Source organism: Euphorbia lathyris, chromosome 1 (assembly GCF_963576675.1).
Source record: "Euphorbia lathyris chromosome 1, ddEupLath1.1, whole genome shotgun sequence".
NCBI lineage: Eukaryota > Viridiplantae > Streptophyta > Magnoliopsida > Malpighiales > Euphorbiaceae > Euphorbia > Euphorbia lathyris.
This window is the reverse complement of record NC_088910.1, coordinates 88,378,715-88,399,980: the sequence shown is the minus strand read 5'-3', so window position 1 is coordinate 88,399,980 and position 21,266 is coordinate 88,378,715. Positions and strand designations below refer to the sequence as shown.

At 35.4% G+C, this 21,266-nt stretch overlaps 2 protein-coding genes across 2 annotated transcripts; both read left to right on the top strand.

The window, feature by feature from the left end:
* Window positions 1-15,153: 15,153 nt before the first annotated feature.
* Window positions 15,154-16,235, top strand: LOC136205713 (glutathione S-transferase F9-like). Its single transcript, XM_065996438.1, has 3 exons — window positions 15,154-15,353; window positions 15,438-15,486; window positions 15,566-16,235. The coding sequence occupies exons 1-3, from the start codon at window positions 15,210-15,212 to the stop codon at window positions 16,024-16,026; spliced, it is 654 nt and encodes a 217-aa protein (XP_065852510.1). The 5' UTR covers window positions 15,154-15,209; the 3' UTR covers window positions 16,027-16,235.
* A 2,166-nt stretch (window positions 16,236-18,401) lies between these two features.
* Window positions 18,402-20,997, top strand: LOC136205705 (uncharacterized). The gene is made up of 3 exons (XM_065996427.1): window positions 18,402-18,708; window positions 18,847-18,968; window positions 20,649-20,997. Exons 1-3 carry the CDS (start codon window positions 18,432-18,434, stop codon window positions 20,811-20,813), a joined length of 564 nt encoding a protein of 187 aa, XP_065852499.1. The 5' UTR covers window positions 18,402-18,431; the 3' UTR covers window positions 20,814-20,997.
* Window positions 20,998-21,266: the final 269 nt, after the last annotated feature.

Genomic DNA, 21,266 nt, shown 5'->3' with positions numbered 1-21,266 from the left:
ACACAGAACAACATCATCTTCTGGTATTTTGCTTATATCTGCAACTCGAAATTTATCTGATATATATTGAAAATATTGAGATCTATTCACATTAATAATAGATTTCTTACACTAATTATTCACAAAGGCTGTAGACTGAATGTACCAGTTGTTCAATGTAACTATATCATTTGTTCCAACTGAATTTACCATTTGTTCCTACTAAATATATGGTTTGTTCCTACTAAATGTATGGTTTGTTCCGAATGAATTATATCTGCTATATATTGAAAATATTGACATCTGTTTACATTAACAATTTATTCACTGTCTTGATAATAGATTTCTTACACTAATTATTCACAAAAACTGTAGTCTAAATTCTAACAAATTGTACCACTTGTTACATGTAACTATATCATTGAATAATAGCTATGATTAGTTTTAGGATATTTGGTTAAAGATATAAAAATGTGACACAATGGAAGTTTATTGAATAATAGCTGATTTCAGAGTTGACATGTAACTATATCATTGGTTCCAAATGAATGGCTCAATTGTTCCAAATAAATGTATGGTTTGTTCCGAAATAATGTACCATTTGTTTCAAGTACATCTTTGTCCTAATCTCGATTCTCTTACCTGTTTTGTAGATTTGCTTTCGCCTAGTTACTCTTCTACTGCAATTGTACCTTACACACCAGAAGTAATTACAAGACTCAGTCCTAACGGAACAAAATTATGGGTGCCTAATTGTTCAAATGAGTTAAAACCTGCTCTTGGAATGATATTTCAGAATTATGATAAAGCTCAAGAATTCTACAAATCATATGCATGTGCTGCTGGATTTAGTAGTAGGGTATCAACATCAAGAAAAAAACAAGGTGTTATAAAAGAACAATTTTTTATATGTAATAAAGAAGGTTACAAATATCACAGAAAAAAGCGACATCCAGTGATGTAAAAACCAAAAAAAGGACACTCAGTCGTATAGGATGCAGTGCTAAAATGATTATCAAACTTTCTGACAATGGAATCTATGAAGTTACACAGTTCAAAGAAGAACATAATCATATTCTTTACACTCCAGGATGTGTACAATATCAAAAGGAGGGCAGGAACATGAACCTTCTACTAAAAAAGATGGTAGTTAATAATGCAAAGGTAAACCATCTTCTTCATAATAGTTATCCATTGTAAATACTAAACTGATTAGTTATATAATTTTGCTCATTTCATCTAAAAATAAAAAATCTCATTTGGTTGAATAGATGAATGTTGGTCCTCTGAAAACTTATAGACAAGCAAAGGAACTTTATGGAGGATATGAAAATATTGGTGCATCGAAGATAGATTTTAAAAACTTTCAGATAGACTTGAAAGCCTATATTAAGGATTCAAATGCACAAATGTTCGTAGATATAGAAAAAAAAGGAGTTATGGAGTGCATTATTTTTCGAATTTGAAGTAGATCAAGATGGCAGATTCTGTAAAGCTTTATGGGCAGACCATGTATGTATCAGAAACTATGCTTTTTATGGTGATATGGTCTCATTTGACACCACATATAGCACAAACATGTACTACATAATAATCTTTGACATAAAATTATTGGTTTCTGCTCTTCATATACTGGTGTTGCAACAAAAAACTTATGTTGTTCCAATACAAATGTCATGTTCTTCAAACAAAAAACTTATTTTTATGCTACACTGAACAGGTACAATATGATATTTGGACCATTTACTAGGGCTGACAACCACAAAAAATGTATTACATTTGCATCTTGTTTTGTGGCTAACGAAGATATTACATCATTTGAGTGGGTTTTTAGAATATTTCTCAAAGAAATGGACAATAATGAGCCGACTTGCTTGATAACAGACCAAGATCCAGCAATGATAGTTGCAATAAAAAATGTTTTAAAAAAAATATAACACAGATTTTGCATGTGGCACATTATGAAGAAGATGTCAGACAAAATAGGTATGAAAAATCATTCTATGCCCTTTATTTTCTATTATCCATTTAATAAATAAAATGTTCCCAAATAATACATGTGTTGTTCCATAATAATACATAAATTGTTCCTACAGAATATATGTGTTGTTCAATATACATACATTCAATTTCTTCTAAAACTCTTTTGTTACTAATACAGGACGACAAATAATGCAAGAAATAAATTTTATCACAAAGATAAATTTTTGCGTGTGGAGTGTAGAATTGGAACCAGAAGAGTTTGAGGAAAAATGGATGGGAATAATTTTGGAATTCAATTTAGAAAAACATGGATGGCTGAAACACATGTATGATATAAGATCAACATGGATTCCTGCTTATTTCAGAGACTCATTCCTAGTCGGCTTAATGAGAACAACATCAAGGTCAGAAAGTGAAAATCACTTCTTCACTTCTTTCACAAAAAGTCATTTAACTCTCATAGAATTCCTCCTCCGGTTTGAGGGTGCAATGGAAGCACAAAGACATGCACAAGGTAAAAATGACAATGATTCCAAACATTCAATACCTATATCTCAAACACCAATTCCTATTGAAAAACATGGATCAGAAGTATTTACAAGAACAATCTTTTATGAATTTTAAAAACAAGTGCTAGATGCTTCCTTTAACTGTGGAGTTGATGATATACAGAAATACAATGATAAATGCATAATCATTGTAAGGGAAAAAGGTAAAAAAAAACAACATATCAGGTTGTTTATAATACAGACAACAGTGACACAAGATGTTCGTGCAAGATGTTCAATAGAGCAGGAATTCCTTGTAGACATATGGTGTTCGTATGGAAAGATAGAATGCTGGAGAGAATTCCTGAGCAGTATGTCCTAAACAGATGGAAAATCTTACCAGAGATAACATTGCAAAATAATGTTATAGAAGAATGTGCTAGAACAATGGGTAAGAAAATAATGTTGAATAACTTATGGTCTGAGATTCACATGACTGTGTGCTTGGCTTAAGGGGATGAAGAGGACCTAAATAATCTCACAAGAAACATTTAAGCATTGAGGACAAAGTTGGAAGCAAAGAAAAGAAAGAACATCAACAATTCTACTAAAATTCAAGACATAGAGATGTTGGTTGGAACAAGTCGGCCCTCTAAAGTTATAATCAAAAAACCTAAAATTTCAAAAAACAAAGGAACTGGGATTCATGTTACAAACAGTGAGAAAAGATTGAAGGGAGAAAAAGAGAAAGCAATTGAACAAACACAGAAAAAACAAAGGATGTGCAAAGGTTGTAATCAATTGTGCCACCACGACATTAGAAACTGTCCAGAAAAAGCAAAAAAATAAGGTAAATTCCCTATGTCTAAACTTTCTTTCCTCTAGCAGTATATTTACTTATTTGACTTCATTTCAAAAACCTGTGTTTTAATTTCGAACAACATGTGTTTACATTAATAATATATGGACATCAATAATATATAGCAGTAAAAAAAAGCAACTTCTGGGAGAAATAAGTAAAAACATAACAAAATATATCATTAAATAAAAAAATACATAAAAACATAAACATAAAAAACATGCAAACATAAAAATCAAAACAATTGTTCACAATAAAAAAAATATTAAATAAAATCATTATCAGGACTTAAAATCTCATTGTTATATTGCTGAATCTTGTTCTTCAGATTCATTTTCACTTCCTCCAGCTCCTCCTTCAACTCCGCTTTCTCCTCCTCTCCTTTCTCAATGAAAGACATCATTGAGTCACAAAATAAAGACATGAAAGCCTTCATGCCCTTCAGCTTCTTTATGATGTCGTCAATATCCCCTTCCATAAAAGTTTCCTCCATATCTTCAATAACTTTAAATAGCTCATCAGGAATTTCACTCCCTGCTTTACGTACTGATTGTTCAACAGGAAAAGAAAACCTCTTTCTCTTCAAAGAACTCGAACTGCTTCCTGACATCTTTGCTTCAATTCAACTTCTACTAAAAAAATACGAACAATAGAGAGAACGATACTATTTATAGAATATTATTTAGTCTCTTCAACTTCCTACTGTCAAACACGTTTTCTTTCATTCAAATGATTATCTATTGGGAATCTCAACAGCTTTAATTTATTGAGTCTCTTCAAATTCTACTTTTTCTACAATGAAACACGCCATTTCATTCAAAATAAATGTATATTGGGAATCTCAGCAGTCTTAAGATTATTACATATATCAAATTTTTTATTAAATGCAAACTAAAATAAATCTGTTAATCAGTCTCTTAAACTATTGGTATTATTTCCTATATTAATTGAAATTTAATAATAAATTATCAGAATCAGTAATTATTTCCTCATTTATTTATTATTGCAAAGAGGATGAATTAAAATCAGATTAAAATAAATATGTATTCATTTTATTAACAATTACAACTTTAATGAAACATATTATATTCAAACAAACAGTGATTACTTATTGATCCATTATTACTGAAACAAATGTAACTATATCATTTCATTTTCTATTTTACAGGAAGAAGCCTCAAAAGCAAACTTACTGATCCATTGGATATACTCTTATATTCTTCCAACGGTATACATAATCTGTTCCATTCCTTTAACTATATTGTTCAAACCGAATACATATGTTGTTCCGTAATAAATATTAAATTGTTCCATCAGAAATAGTTACATTCTTTTTAATTACTTTAATGTGATCTAAATTCATTTCTCATTCCAACATAATTAGTACTATGTTCCAACACAATTTGTTTAATAAAATGATGTTTATTAAATGGATGATGTATATAAAGTGGTTGTGAGAAAAAATCTTTTCAGTTTTCCATTATATTTCTTCAATTCTTCACTGTTCAAAATTGAACTCCAGGCATTCACAACATTATTGACAAGATGATCATTGCCAGAAAGTGATAATATCTCATGTTTATCAATAAACGTTTGTCCATCACTAAAAAATACATCACTTCAAAACAAAGAAAAAAACTATCAGTATATGCCAAAATAACATATAAATTCATCTAACAACATAACTTCAACTTCTTACCTGCTTTCACCAGGACTAAGTGCAAATTCAACAATTCTCCTTTTACGACTATCGATGTTCTCCAGCAACTTTGGATGCCGAGAAATAAAAGGAGAACGGAGGTACTTAGATTCCTTAACAGTCATCTTTACACGCCCTCCTTCACCATTTTCATTATCAACACCACATTTCAAAACAATTTCTCCCAAATCTCGACGTAATTCGTTTAACACATCTATACTGTATCCTAACCTCCTACGATCCTTATCACACTAAAAAGAATATCACAATTAAAAATATGCATCAAAACTATAACTTCAACATGTCATATATTAAAACTAATTGTTCCAAGAATAAACACCAATTGTTCAAAGAAGAAACACCAATTGTTCAAAGAATAAACACTTACAATATTATCAATCTTCAACACTTTCTCAAACACTATATCACGCATGTATTTCATTACATAATCACCACAGCTTGTGGTATCCGTCTGAGTTGGAATATTCTGCAAAATAAAATACAAACGACTTAAAAACAATAAAACAAAAATATACAAATATACAAATATACATACAAATTAAAGACGTAGCACAAGGCAAATCCATTGTACCAAAAACTTCTGATGATAAAAAGAATTAATAGATCTACAAAAAAAATTCATATATATGTCAAACTATTGCATTCAAAAAATAAAATACATTATAAAAAGGCATTTGATTATTAAACATACTCATCAACAACAAATCTCTATTGATCTTTTTCCACGCCCAAACGAGATTTCAATGGATCCAACAGAAAAACACGTTTCCTCTCAAGATCAACGACAGTCAAAGTCCAATGATACCTTAAGAAAACAAACACATTAGTACAACTAAAATACATTATTAACCAAATAAAATAAATCATCAGTATAGATAAATAATGCATACTGTTTGTTTCGCGGTATCAGATACAAACATTTGATGTCGCACTGTTCATATCTCTCTGTCAAAAACTTGATCTTCTCCTCTATCGTATTAACTCTTTCAAATTTATTAGTTCTGTTTGGATCAACAAGGGAGAAGGTGGTATCCAATCTATCGTTATTCAGAATCACATTATGGAGGTGCATGTACAACACACACACAAAACATATACAGTAAACATGCCATTCAAAAAAAAAATATAATCACTAATACAAACATGGAATCATAGATTAAAAAAATACCTCATGTACTAAACAATTGGGCCACACCCTATTACCTCATGCATTCACCGCATGACCAAAAATGTAATCTTCAAAAGTGGTGAAAACTGTCCTCCCATGACATACATACTTGTTAACCCATCTGCACATATCTGCAAATTCATCTGGAACATCTTCAGGCAAAGACTCCAAGTCTATATCATCATCATCATCATCATCGGACATCTCTGTCTCAATTCCATCATCGATATCACTGTTGAAAATATAAAACAACTCAAATATATAACAAAAAAAATACATTGTTCCACACATAAATAAGAAAGGTTCTAAACAACTGAACCATTTGTTCCACACATAATCACTTACACAATTTCACCAGTACAATCAACAACCTCATCGCCTTGATGTTCATTTATACAAACTAAAGCACCAGGCCTACAAACAACATAAAATATCAATTAATTCACAAATATTAATTAAGTTGCTCTAAAACAAAAATAACGAATTATTCCAACAAAATAAATTACATTTCAGATGAAACAGCTTCATCAGCTAAGGACTGGCTTAACAACTCAAATTGAGGAGCAGAATTCATCTTTATTTTCAACTTCAGTCCTTCAGCTGACTCTACTTTCCCTCTAACTTTCTTCACTACTCCTCTCTTCTTCTTCTTCTTCTCCTTCTCTGCTCCTCCTCTCTCTTTTTCTAAACCTTCAGCTCTCTTTCTCTCTACATGCTTGTTGTATTCTTCATCAACAACATTATATTCTTCCCAAAAACCAGGAAGATTAAAAAAATCATTATCCTCATCAGATTCTTTAAATAATTTTCCTGAATGCTGACTTGTTGCCATTCGCTCGGAACGCTGGCTCATCCTCTTTTCCTTCCTCACTCTGTACTTCATAAAAATATTCTCAACAAATGTATTCATTCATACAGGTAAATCATTCTCCTCAAACATACTTTCTGCTTCATCCAGCAACATAAATGATAACATAATGATATTATCCCAAGGATCAAAAGGGATATTCGCCTAGAGCGCCACGTGTTGATCACCTAATACCGGAGTATCACGGTGCATTAAGCAAAGGGATCCGACAGGCGGATCACCAACATCTCACCACAAGAGATCCGCGGGCGAACCTACGAGGCGAATCGCCATAACCGCCCAATCCGCTATTGAAACAGCTGAACTGGTCCCGCAATAAAGACCATTAATAAGCAATCAATTTCCTAACGGACATGTTTAAAGGAAACCCGAAACCGCCATTAATGGAGCATTAATGGAGACTTTCTAGTTACTAAAGGTTACAACTTCATGACTATATATAGCTAGTATCTCGAGCTATCAAGGTACATATACACTCACCCTTTGTCAATTCAGTTTGCTCTCTTGTTCTTCTATACTGACTTTGGCATCGGAGCTCCGTCGAACCCAACGACACCCCCACAGAGACGGAAGTCAATCGAAAATTCTCCACTAGTCATCAATTGGTGCGGTGAAGGTGGAACCTTAATCAAATAAAGGGTTTTCGTTCACGTTAAAAAAAATATGACGAATGGAGAACAGAACCCCTCCTCGGGGATTGATACACCATTGGTAACACCATCAAGTCAACCTGAAACAAGCGCTGGACGCATTGATATGAGCACTCCTGCGGTGCAAGATGGAAGGAGTATGTCGCCGGATACATTCGTTGAAACATGTGCGGAATCCATAGGAAGAGCGTTTGGCCCTGAGATGGAAAGACGCCTAAGGTCGTTCATGATAGTACCAGAGCTTCGGCGCACAAATCCTACGTCATCTCAATGGCAACAAGCCACTATAGGATCAAACGCCCATAATTCTTCATTCTTCCAAATTCAGCCCACGGATTCCATGGTGACTACTACCGTAGCAGGCAATAATCCGCCACTCAATCGGCAATTATTTTCTGATGGAGCGGGAGGAAGTCGTGGGAATAACCAAACTCCCCTTGGGGGATCCGCAGGCCAAGGGATAAATCTGGGCGGATCAGGTAACCCAAGCCGCCCGCGGTCGACTCTCCCCGAAGGCGGATCAGAAGGTCGAAAGCACAAAAAGCGGAGAAAGGGGAAAAGCAGGCGGTCGAAATCACCTTCGCCCCCGAGACAGAGATCTTCCCGTCGGGGTAGATCACCCCCATCTACCGGTCGCAGACAGAGCAAAAGGCCAGTAGAGACGCCACGATCAGATAGGCCTCCGCCACCACCACACCAGGGAGAGGATAGACACGCTCCTCCGGGAGACCACAAAGGGGATAACGGCCAAGCTCCTCCTAGAGGACAGGGTGGTGGAGGGGGGCATTCGCCATCAGATCCATCATCCGGGTCTAGCTCCTCATCTTCTCTAAGTAGATCTCCTCCTAGAAGACCGCCGAGGGTGGGTCCAGAGAATTTTGATGATCATGTTATAGCTGCGGTGCTTCGCATTAATGAAGAGAATGCCCGACATAATCTATTCGCTAATCGTGATTCGCCCTTTACAGCATGGATCGAAGCTGAAGAAACGGAGAGGCATTTTAAAATACCTAATATACCCGTTTACATGGGTGCGGACAACCCGGAGGCCCATGCAAGAAAGTACCGAATGTTGTTCAGCCTTAACCGTGCAAGTGAGGCAGTCTTATGCCGGATGTTTATCACCACCTTAGGAGGCCCCGCCTATGATTGGTTCCAATCTTTACCTTCTGGATCAATCGACAGTTGGGATCAATTGAGTAGAGAGTTTTGTGCTAAATTCGCCGGATGTATTCCTCTAGTGGTAAAGTCACGGAAGCTTTTTGAATTAAAGCAGAAGGCGAATGAACCTCTTCGAGAGTATGTAGACAATTTCAACAAATTGTGTATACGAATTATTGATGTGGATGTCTCCATGGCAGCGGAGGCTCTAGCAAAAAACACCACGTGTAAAAACTTGCAGGAAGATTTAATTCAAAAGAAGCCCAGAAGCATGGCGGAATTAATTGAAAGATGCAAGGACTTCATGGAGGTAGATGACATTCGCAGGGAGTCATTGTCTCCACCCAAGAAGGACAGAGGTGAATCTCGCCATCGAGATAAGGAAAAAGACAAGCACCAAGACTCATCCTCTAGGGGTCGGCGAAGAGGCTCTAAGAACAAATCAGCATTTGTGTCGACATTTACGCCGCTCAATGCCTCTAAAATCAAAGTGCTCATGTGGATTGAGAACAGTCAGTACAAGCGGAGCATTTCATACCCCGAACCAAAAGGGGGGGAGTACACCAACACTGGGAAAAATCCCAAAAATTATTGCAAATACCACAGGAAGAATGGCCATGACACTGACGCATGCTGGGAATTAGCCAGAGAGATAAAAAGGCTTATCGAAAGAGGAAAGTTGGACCGGTTCGTCCAAAATGATGGCAAGAAGGGAGATGGTGATAGATCCAGAGATGATCAGAAGAAGAAGGCAAAAGGGACCATCAATGTCATAGCAGGTGGACCTGGGTACCAACCTGTGTTGAAAAAGGCAAAAACCACTGCTCTAGAGGGCATCACTTAATCGCCCTTTTGTGGATACCGGTCCGGAGATCTCTCCACATGCAGATGCTCTGGTCATTACTATGATGGTGGAAGGTTGGGAGATGAAGAGAGTGATGATTGATACTGGGAGTTCGTGCAATGTCATCACAAGAGGGGCATTTTCCAAACTCATGGTCGACCCAATCCAAGTGGAAACCACCATAGTGGACATTCTGGGAGTAACAGGACACACCGTCCAAACAAAGGGCCAGGTAACATTAGATTGTGAGTTAGCAGATGAACATCAAATCTGGAAAGGCGATCTGGAATTCTCCATCCTGGATGGCCAATTAGCTTACAATATCATCCTTGGGCGACCCTTTATCTCCAAGGCAGCAGCTCTTATCTCCATACGCCACTTAACTCTTTACATCCCCACGGCCAAAGGAGGTGTAATGATCAGAGGAAGCCAAAAAGTGGCTCAGGAGACGTATTCAGCATCGTTAATGATTCGCCCACAGTCTAAGGATGAGGATGAGGAAGAGCTTGTCACAATGGCCTTGGGCGAAACAGAGATGTACCTCATGGCGGATGAAAAGTAGGTACAGATGGCTAAAGGGCTAAAGGGAGAAATTAAGGAAGCTATCACCAAGGTTCTCCATGAGTCAGAAGATGTCTTTGCATGGAAAGATGAGATTCTCCCCGGGATTAGTCCAGATGTGATCACTCACAAACTCAACATCGACAAAGACGCGGTACCGGTGGCCCAAAAACGAAGAAACCATGGCCCTGGGAGGCAGAAGGTGATAGAAGAAGAGATCACCAAGCTCATACGGGCAGATGCCATCGAAGAGGTACTTTATACACAATGGCTGGCGAATGTGGTTCTAGTCAAGAAAGCTGGCGGATCATACCGCATGTGTATTGACTTTACAGATCTCAACAAAGCTTGTCCCAAAGACAACTACCCCTTGCCATGCATTGATATCCTAGTAGATGGAACCGCGGGACACGCCATGTACTCCTTCACTGACGTAAAGTCGAGTTATCACCAGATCCCAATGGAGCCTTCGGATAGGATCAAAACTTCGTTCGTGACTCACCAAGCCACCTATTGCTTCAAAGTCATGCCCTTTGGGCTTAAGAATGCAGGTGCAACCTATCAGCGGATGATGAACAAAATATTTGCAGAAAGCAAAGGTGAAAACTTTTCTGTCTATGTGGACGATATGATCATCAAAAGTACCACTGTGGAGAAACATGCGGATGACATAAAGGAGGTACTGGGTGTACTCCGATATCACAACATTAAGTTGAACCCGGAGAAATGTACCTTTGAGGCGACATATGGAAAGTTCTTGGGGTTCATGATTAGCCAGAAAGGAGTGAGCCGAAACCCTGATAAAATCAAAGCGGTTTTGGAGATGAAAGCGCCACAGAATATTAGGGAAGTACAATGTCTTAATGGGCGTATCGTAGCCTTAGGCAGGTTTATCTCATGTTCAGCCCGACGATGCCAGCCCTTTTATGAAGTAATCAAGAAGCAAAAGGCGTTTGAATGGAGCGAGGACTGCGAAAAAGCTTTCCAGGGGATCAAACGGTTTCTCACGGAACCACCCCTTATGAGTCGTCCCTTGAAAGGTGAGAATCTCTACATGTATGTTTCAGTTACAGATAAGGCTGTCTGCACGGTCATGATAAGGGAAGAAGAGGGCCAGCAATATCCTATCTATTACGTGAGCAAAGTATTAAAAGATGTTGAAACCCGATATTCCAAGCTGGACAAAATGGCACTGGCCGTCGTCACCACCTCCATACACCTCAGGCCTTACTTTCAAGCACATACTGTCATAGTTCATACAAGTGTACCCATGAGGAAGGTATTGCAAAAACCAGAAACTTCGGGGAGATTGATGGAGTGGGCAATCCGCCTTGGAGAATTTGATGTACGATATGAGAGCAGATCAGCCTTGAAGAGTCAAGTCTTAGCAGACTTTGTGAATGAATTCACTGAAGAGGGGATGAATTTCCCCAAATCTAAAGTCGAGGAATGGACGATGTATACGGATGGAACCTCCTCAGCAGACGGTGCAGGAATAGGCATCGTGATCAAAGGTCCCAAATATATAAAGCTACGGTACGCAGTAAAATTGGATTTCCTTGCAACTAACAATGCGGCGGAATATGAGGCCTTAATATTGGGGCTACGCCTGCTGAAAGAAATCACTCCCGAGCGGATTGTGATCTATAGTGATTCCAAGTTAATGGTCAACTAGGTGATCAAAAATTACGAGGTAAAAGATGATGTTTTGGCCAAATACGTTGCTGAGGTCAAAAAATTGCTGGATCACCTTGAAGCCAAAGAAACTAAGTGGGAACTGATTCATGTACCTCGAGGATCAAACACAGAAGAGGATCACTTAGCTAAAATGGCTTCCAGCAAGGAGAACTGGGCGGATCGACAATGCCCATTCGAAGTCAAAGCAGCCCCCGCATTCGCCTTGGAGGAGGTAACCATACTCACAATAGTAGAAAATGATTGGAGATCTACAATCCACCAATATCTGATAGATGGAACGCTACCTATGGACAAGGAAGAAGCTCGACGGATAGTCAGGAAGGCGGCCTATTTTTCCATGATAAATGGTTGCCTCTACAGAAAGTCTTTTAGCCACCCTTGGTTAAAATGCATTTTGCCAGAAGAGGGACAACAAGTGCTCAAGGAGCTACATGAAGGAACATGTGGAGCCCATGAGGCATCCGCCTCCATCTTGAAGAAATCCAGGTTAGCAGGATTTTATTGGCCAACAGCGGAACTTGATGCACAAAAATTGGTGGAATCTTGCCATAATTGTCAGATTCATGCAAATGAATCACACACCGCTAAACACCTTCAAAGGCCCATCATCGAAGGTCGACCCTTTGCGGCCTGGGGTATTGATATAGTTGGACCATTTCCTCCCACTAGAAGACAATGGAAGTATGTTGTAGTGGCTGTGGATCATTTCACCAAATGGGTAGAGGCTGAGGCTGTCTCCTCTATCAATGCCGAACGAATGGTGGAGTTCGTCAAAGATAACATCGTAGGAAGGTATGGAGTTCCTCATACGATTATCGCTGACAATGGAACGCAATTCAACTGTGCAGAGTTTAAAACTTTCTGTGAAGAATTGGGCATTCTGAACAGATTCGCCTCAGTTTATTATCCTCAGTCAAATGGTATGACTGAAGTTACGAACCGAATGACCGTTAAAGGAATAAAGAAAAGATTGGGAGAGCATGACAAGAAATGGGCGGATCAGTTAACGAGCGTCCTATGGGCGTATCGCACCACTCCCAGAACAGCCACAGGTGAGACGTCGTTCGCCCTTTGTCACGGCGTCGAAGCTGTAATTCCGGTCGAAATACAGGTCCCCAGTGACAGAGTTGTATTCTATTGCGAGGATGAAAACAACCAAAAGTTGAAAGAAAGTCTTAATCAAGTGGAGGAAAGGCGAGAAAAGGCATACGTACGCATGGCGGCTTATAAGCAGCGGATCGCATCTTATCATGACAAGAATGCCAAACTTGTAAACTTGAATGTGGGAGACCTCGTACTCCGTAAAGCAGACAAAATCGAATGGTGAGAAACACATTACACCTAGAATCGAATTCATGGTCTTTTTCTCTAAAAATGACATTGTGATATTTCAATGAGCCACATGTATCTGATGATATAAAAAAAAACTTCTGTTTTTTATGAAAAAAATATGATAGCATTCATATAGAGAGACATATTGCGACCAGTATAAGGATGTTACAAATAAAGAAGAACTATTAAATCTAGCATAATGAAAAAATTATTCAAATAAAGAAAACAAAATAAAATAAAGAATGAGTTTTTCATACCCCAAAAGTCAGCAAAAATCTTCAGAAAAAATCTTCTAAACCTAAACAAAGAAAAAATGTTCTTGGCGGCTAGATTTTTTTTTTTGGAGGAATAATTGTTATTGAATGAAATTATACAATAAAACCTTTTTTATATATATATAATATACATACTACGTATTTCAAGTATATAGTATTCCTTCATCAAAAAAAAAAAAAAGTATATAGTATTCCTAAAATATATAGGGTAAATAATTATAAGGTCCTTACATTTTTACTTAACACGCTAGTAAGTCCATCATATTATTATAAGGTCTTTAAGTTTTATCGTAATCAATTCTTTAATCCTTCCATCTGTTTTTGTAAATGAAAGTCCAAATTTACTCCTAGTTATATATATTAAAAAATTAATCTTTTAGTTTCAAATTTAATCTAATTAATTTTAATGAAATTTTTGAACTATATATACACCGAAATTAATATACTTGAAAAATGTATTATTAATTTTCTTAAATTGTAATTATTTTTTTGATATAATATCTTTAAACTAACATTAAATATTATTATAATTTTTTAAAATTCATATATTTTTTTCTTCATTCGTAAAATTTATTAGAATTGTAAAACCTTTTTACAATAATAGTCTTACTCATATTTTAATAATTTTTGAAATATTTTTCATTTATTTTTTTAGTCAATAGATTTTACGTTATTAATTTTTTTTTTTTGAAAGAAGATTTTACGTTATTAAATTAAAGTTCTATAATTTTATAAAAATTAATAAATCAATTACTTTATATTGGAGTTTATAATGGAAAGATCGTGATTATGTAGGAAAAAAGAGAAAAAATATAGAAAATAGAAAAATTAGATGTTTTATTATTAAAAGGCAAAAAGCATATTTAAGTCCCTGAACTTTATCTGTTTTAAGGATCAAGCCTCTGATCAATTATTTTTCCACATTGAGCCCCTGAACATTGATTTTGTTATGGTTTAGGCCATTATTTAACTTTTCTGTCGAGTTTGGACTGCATACATCGTTAGGGCGATTCGGCTTGTTGACATGGATAAATAAAAAAAAGATTTCTTTGACTAGGAGAGATAAAAATTAAAAATTAAAACGAAATTATAGAAACTAATTTTCAGTATATTCTTCCAAACTCGATTTTCTTCTCTCCCATTTTGTGATTTTCAACATTAGAATTGCCAAATCGATCTTCTCATCTCCTAAACTCGAAAAAAAAGTTAAATAAGGGCCTAAACCATAACAAAATCAATATTCAGGAGCTCAATGTGGAAAAATAATTGATCAGGGGCTTGATCCTTAAAACAGATAAAGTTCAGGGACTTAAATATGCTTTTTGCCTTATTAAAACATAAAGTAAAGGATAATTTTGATATTTTAAAATTTATTTAGTATAATTTAACCATTGACCCAAGCATAAAGACCCAGGAGTTAACAAAAAAATTAGAACACTATATATTTTTTTTTTTTGACAAGACTATATAATTTTTTTTAAAAAAATATAAAAAACTAAGTAGTGTATTACAAGACGTTATAATTATTTACCCAAATATATATATAGTATAGGTTTCTAAAAATAAATATATAGTATAGTGTTTCCTCACTCGTCACTTTAGAGAGATAAGATAACCAAAAAAATGGTGGTGAAGGTGTACGGTCCGGCTTATGCTTCTCCTAAGCGCGTCATGGTTTGCCTTGTTGAGAAGGGAATCGAATTTGAGACTGTTCCTGTTGATCTCATCAAAGGAGATAATCGAACTCCAGAATTCCTCAAGTTACAGGTTTCCCCTTTTTCTCTTCTTTTTCTTTTACCCTAACGTTTTTCTTCTGAAATTCATTTCCTCATCTGTTCTCCAACCGAATAGCCTTTCGGAGCAGTTCCCGTAATTGAAGATGGAGATTTCACACTCTTCGGTAAAATCCTTAATCACTCTATCTCTCTCTCTAATTTTCAGATCAATTGAATAATCGTAATAACCATTGAATTTGATAGAATCGCGAGCAATCATGAGATACTACTCGGAAAAATTCAAATCACAGGGCAGTGATTTGCTTGGAAAAACAATAGAAGAGAGAGGAGTTGTTGAACAATGGCTAGAGGTTGAAGCACAAAACTTCCATCCTCCTATTTACGATATGACCCTTCACATTTTGTTTGCCTCAGCATTAGGTTTTACAGCAGATGAGAAATTAATCAAAGATAGTGAAGAAAAACTAGGAAAGGTTTTAGATGTATATGAGGAAAGATTATCAAAGACCAAATACTTAGGTGGGGATTTCTTTAGCCTTGCAGATCTGAGTCATTTGCCCTTTACTCACTACTTAGTTGGTCCAATGAAAAAGGAGTATATGATAAGGAATAGAAAGCACCTCAGTGCTTGGTGGGATGATATTAGCAACAGACCATCTTGGAAGAAGGTCCTCCATCTCTCAACTACTCCTTTCGATGAATGAGCCGAGAAGCAGCAAGTGCGCTCTTTTGATTGGTGGAATTATTACGCTTGGTTATATATATACTTAATTAGTATAGAAAGATATATAAATGGTGTGTTTTATTTTTACTTATTTCTTTTATGTGCTGAACCAGCTCTCAACTGCTTAATGGATGAATGAGATTATCCTTAATGTACATAAATAAATGGTGTGCTCCTTATTTTGTTTGATTGCATTTGTGACTGATAATGTTATTGTTTTTGCTGCCTATTATGTATTATTCAATTCCATTTGCAGCTGATAATTCTATTGTTTTCATTTCTAAATCTTTCATGTGCTAATTTAGGAAGGTATTTTTTTTTTTTTTTTTTTTTTGACAATCATTAATAAAAGGAGAGTAGACCTTATCACAAAATGGAACAACACAGCAGTTTTTGCAAATTGAAACACATCCTGAAAAGTATTAGACCACTATACCATAAGGAGTTTTTATGAACTTCTCGCAAAATTCAAATTGAAAATGAAAAAAAAAAACAGGGTTAAGGTGCAAAAATACCCCTAACGTTTTGGGTCAGGAGCGATTTTACCCCTAACGTCTAAAATGGTGCAATTTTACCTCTAACGTTTGTACCCAAGAGCAATTTTACCCCTAACATTGATAAATTGGGTCAATTTGATAAATAATTCATCAAACTGTCGTCTCATCCTTGAATATTATCATCTACACTTCATACGCGTGTCATTTTATCAGTAACAAATCACAAACATATGTTGGGATGTGAAAAAAATATAAAAAATATAAAAAAATATAATGTCTTTTGTACGAATTAGACAAAAAAATTCAAAAAAATCACCGAATTTATAAATATTAATCTCCAATTCTATTATTAAATTACAAAAAACATGAAATCCTTTTTTTAGAATGAATTGATATGCAATTTGTGCAAAATAAAGAACAAAAATGTATGTGTTCTATAATAATGTCTGAAATTGACCCAAATTATTAACGTTAGGGGTAAAATTGCTCTTGGTTACAAACGTTAGGGGTAAAATTGCTCCTGACCCAAAACGTTTGGGGTATTTTTGCACCTTAACCCACAAAAACAACACACAATATTAAGTAATAAAAGATGACATGTCTTTTTAGGATGATTTCAAAAGTTTCACGAACCTTAACGGGTAAAACTTAACTTATTTATTATTAATTTCAAAATGCTTTTATATACGCATTTATACAAGTAACTTTTAGATCCTACTTTCAATTGAATTTAATTCTTAAATTAAATACTTTACTGATTTAATTTGGTAATTGTTATTTTTGTCAGAGTTTAAAACTCTATGGAAATTGTGTTTCTAATACGATGAAAATTTTAAAATCTTGGAAGTAATAATGAAAATTTTGAATTTTTAGAAGTAAATCATCCTACATCTATAAATTATGATCCATTTGCAATTTTCTTCCAATAACCTTTCCTCCTCGTTTGATCTGTTTCCACAATTGCATATGTGGTTATGATCTGCCAACTCTGCATAAATGTACATCACGTACATTGTTCCACTTCATTTTCGTTGATTTTTTATTGTTTGCATTTGGTTCCTACACTACCGGAACATCAGACTCAGCAACGAAACCGGTATTTGGAGATTCTTTTGGCACGATGGATGATATGAAACTGTCTCTTCTCGTATTTTCAAGAACCATATACGGTTCTTGTAGATATGGGGTACAAGTATAGTATCTTGATATCATTGGATGAATACACGCTCATGGGAGGAAAATAATCGTCGGGATTATAGTACATCGGAGGGTTCAAGGCATATGACATATGAAAATCATATTGATAATTACGTGGAATTGGTCGGATTGGAGAACTTTGGATAAAACAATTAATCCGTTAAAACCAATTCACAACCAATTAATAATGAGTCAAATACATGAATATCTTAATTAAGTATAAAATTACAACTAAGTCAATCACCAAATTTAATTCTTAATATGTCATTATTCTCTCTATATTATAATTTTTCATCATAATTTAAGAAATCTAGACTCCAATTCATAAATCATAAACCCTAGAAAATATATTCTAGATTTCTAATTTATAAATTCTAATCCTTAAAATATATTAAAATTACTGATTTTACTAGTTTGATATAATCCAAAATTAATGCTTGATATAGTTGGAAATAGTTTTTAAAAGATGAATTTCTGTGTAATTTTCTCATTAATTCAATACAAAAACTATTTGAAAAACCTGTACAGTTGAAGAGTCAGTATGCAAGAAGGCCCGTTATTTTGAAATCAATATGCAAGAAGGCCCGTTATTTTGAAATCAATATGCAAGAAGGCCCATTAGGCCCATAGAGTTGTCACTCTCTTCCTCCTCGTCTCGCTTCCAGTCCATCAATCTGCCATCGCTTCAAAAATGGGATTTCGAGCTCTAAGAAGCACAGTTCGTTCACTGTCGACAACCCTAATATCGCGTACTACTACTCTCTCAACGACATCGTTTTCTCGCTCTTCTCCGTCTCCGATAATCGACTTCCGACTCCTACGTGACAGCTCCTTCATCACCCGGAGTTGGCGCCATTTCAGCATTTTCTCTGAGTCGAACCATTTTGACAGCTTGACTGATTCCCGCTTCCCAAAGCGTAGACCCCTTGATAAGTCTCGTCGGAAAAGATCGAGCTTAAAGCCTCCAGGTACTGCTTATTAGTCTAATTTAAATTCTCAATTTGAACTGCTCTTTGATTCATTTTATTTATTTAATTTTGTAATGAGAATGGGGTTATGAAAGTGATTTAGAGTGTTTCTGGATTTAAATACCTAATTGAATGTAGGACCGTATGCTTGGCTTAAGCATGAACAGGGTCAACCTATTCAACCCAATAATCCGAATAAAGGGAGTGTGAAGAGAAGGAATGAAAAAAAGCGCATTAAGCTGCACCACGCCTTTGTGAAGGTTTGTCTTCCTCTTATATCAATAAATGATCGCTGTTTGATTAAAAAGTGGTGCTCTTGTTATGGTTGTTGTTGATGAAGTCATTATATTTGTTTGACTGACATATCTTCAGTTATGTTTAAGAGAGAGCTGATATAAGGATATATGAGATTTGATTACTGAGAATGAATGATAGATTGCAGTTGTAGTTTTAGTTTTTGCAGTTCTGATATCACAGTAGTTTGTGAGCTTCTGGACCAGTGGATGAATATAGGAGCTATATGTGTACTTGAATGAACAAAAAGAATTTAAATGTGATTTAGAATTTGTAGTACCTTAATAACCTCGAGAAATAATTTGATGAAAATTACAACAGACTTACATTGGTTGTTGACAATCTGTTAAATGCTGTCAGCTCTAATGGCCAATGATATAAATCCCGATAGGCATTAACTATTTAGGTTGATTTCACATATACATGCAAACATGAGCTGTTGATTATGTTCTAGAAATAGTAGGAGACTATTAGGCTATGTTCTTCAAGCTGTTATTTATTTATTAGGGAATTAGCCTTACGGTTATTCAGGAGAGCGGATTTTGACCTAAGGTACAAAATGGTGTGATTTGAAACAGATCCTAGATGGAAACTAGTTAATGCATGACTACTAATTAGGACTCTAAACAGCAACAACTCGTTCATGACAAAGGTCTATGCTTCAATTGTGGCCAGAAATTTGTCCTTGGCCACAATTGCAATTTGTGTTTAATAGACACCAAAAAGGAATATTTTGACATCATTAACTCTAAGTCAAAACTAATTTAGGTTGGTGATTGCATAAAACAGTAAACCTTCATCTCGAGGTTAGGGCTTTATGCAATCGCAATAGATGAATATAGAGGGAGATAAGATTAGGGTTCCATGTTCTAGATGAGAGATTGCAAAGAAAAAGGGAAGAGAGGAGAGAGGAGGATGGATCAGATCCATGAAGATGAGAGGAGGAAGGGTTTGGCATGTGTGCATCTCATGTGATATGGATGATGTGTTAAGTTGGGATGCAACGTAGACAAAGAAGGCATGACATGGCGCTAAATGAGGCTTGAAATTGCTCTGTTAGTGAACGTAGGCTTCAGATTGCATCAGTTTGTATGTTTGGTCTAAATCGCTCCACCCCAATAGCCATAGGCCTATCCCTGTTTATTTCGTAAATGAGTGCATGTATGTGAATACAAACAAATGCTCACAGTCACAAGATTAAAGTCAGAAATGAAACGTAATCCTCATACAATCTTGCTTTTCTGTTTCTCTTTGTATATACCTACCATCCTCTGTTTCTTTCTATGAAAACATAGGTGAAAACTTAAAAGTATTTTTTGTTTACTAGGATAGGAATAGGATTGATTGTCTTTGTACGCATGGGTGTACGAATATGGATACAAATGATCTGATAACTTTGTTAATCACAGTAAACAAATATATATACAAAACAATTAATATAAAGGTAAAGCTAAGGTAAGTAGAACTATTTGTACAGACGCTAATATATAAACATCCTATATACAATATACTAACAATGGTTTATACTTCCACTCAAACCCTTATGTCAAGTTCAGGAATTGATCTTGATGATATGTACTTATCTAACATGAGAATTTAAGTAGATATTATTGAGAAACTGATGTATGGGTCTTGAATATCTACAGTCGGAAGCAAAGAAGAGAAAGGCTCAGTTACAAGAAGCTAACAGGAAGAAAATGACCAAGAGAGTAGAGCGTAAGATGGCTGCAGTGGCTAGAGAAAGAGAATGGGCTCAGAGATTAGTAGAGCTACAGAAGATTGACGAAGAGAAGAAAAAATCTGTGGCCTAATTATTTCATGCTGCTGTTTCCATATTTGCTTTGAGGTTCAAACTAAATTTACTTCATTCTAAAAATAGTATTAAGAGACAATTGATTCTTAGAGCATTATCAAGTTTACTCTCTAGCAATATTTTTCATACTTACTCTTTATTTATTATTTATCTACCAACAGTAAGAGGAGAGACACTCATTATATTAGGCTCTTAAATTAAATCTTGAGTAGTTTGTAACGAAATTCAACTCCAACAAACTTTTAGTTACTTCTTAAATCACTATGGTGTCGTTTGGTTCATGGAATGGAATAAAATATATGTATTGCCAATTAATAGAATGTGTATTCTTTGGAAATAATTATTCTTATTTTTTGGTTGATAGAATGAAATAAGATGAAACAACTAGTTTATTTTAAAACTTTAATTATTCGCATTAATTATATAAATATTTAATATACATTATTCGAGG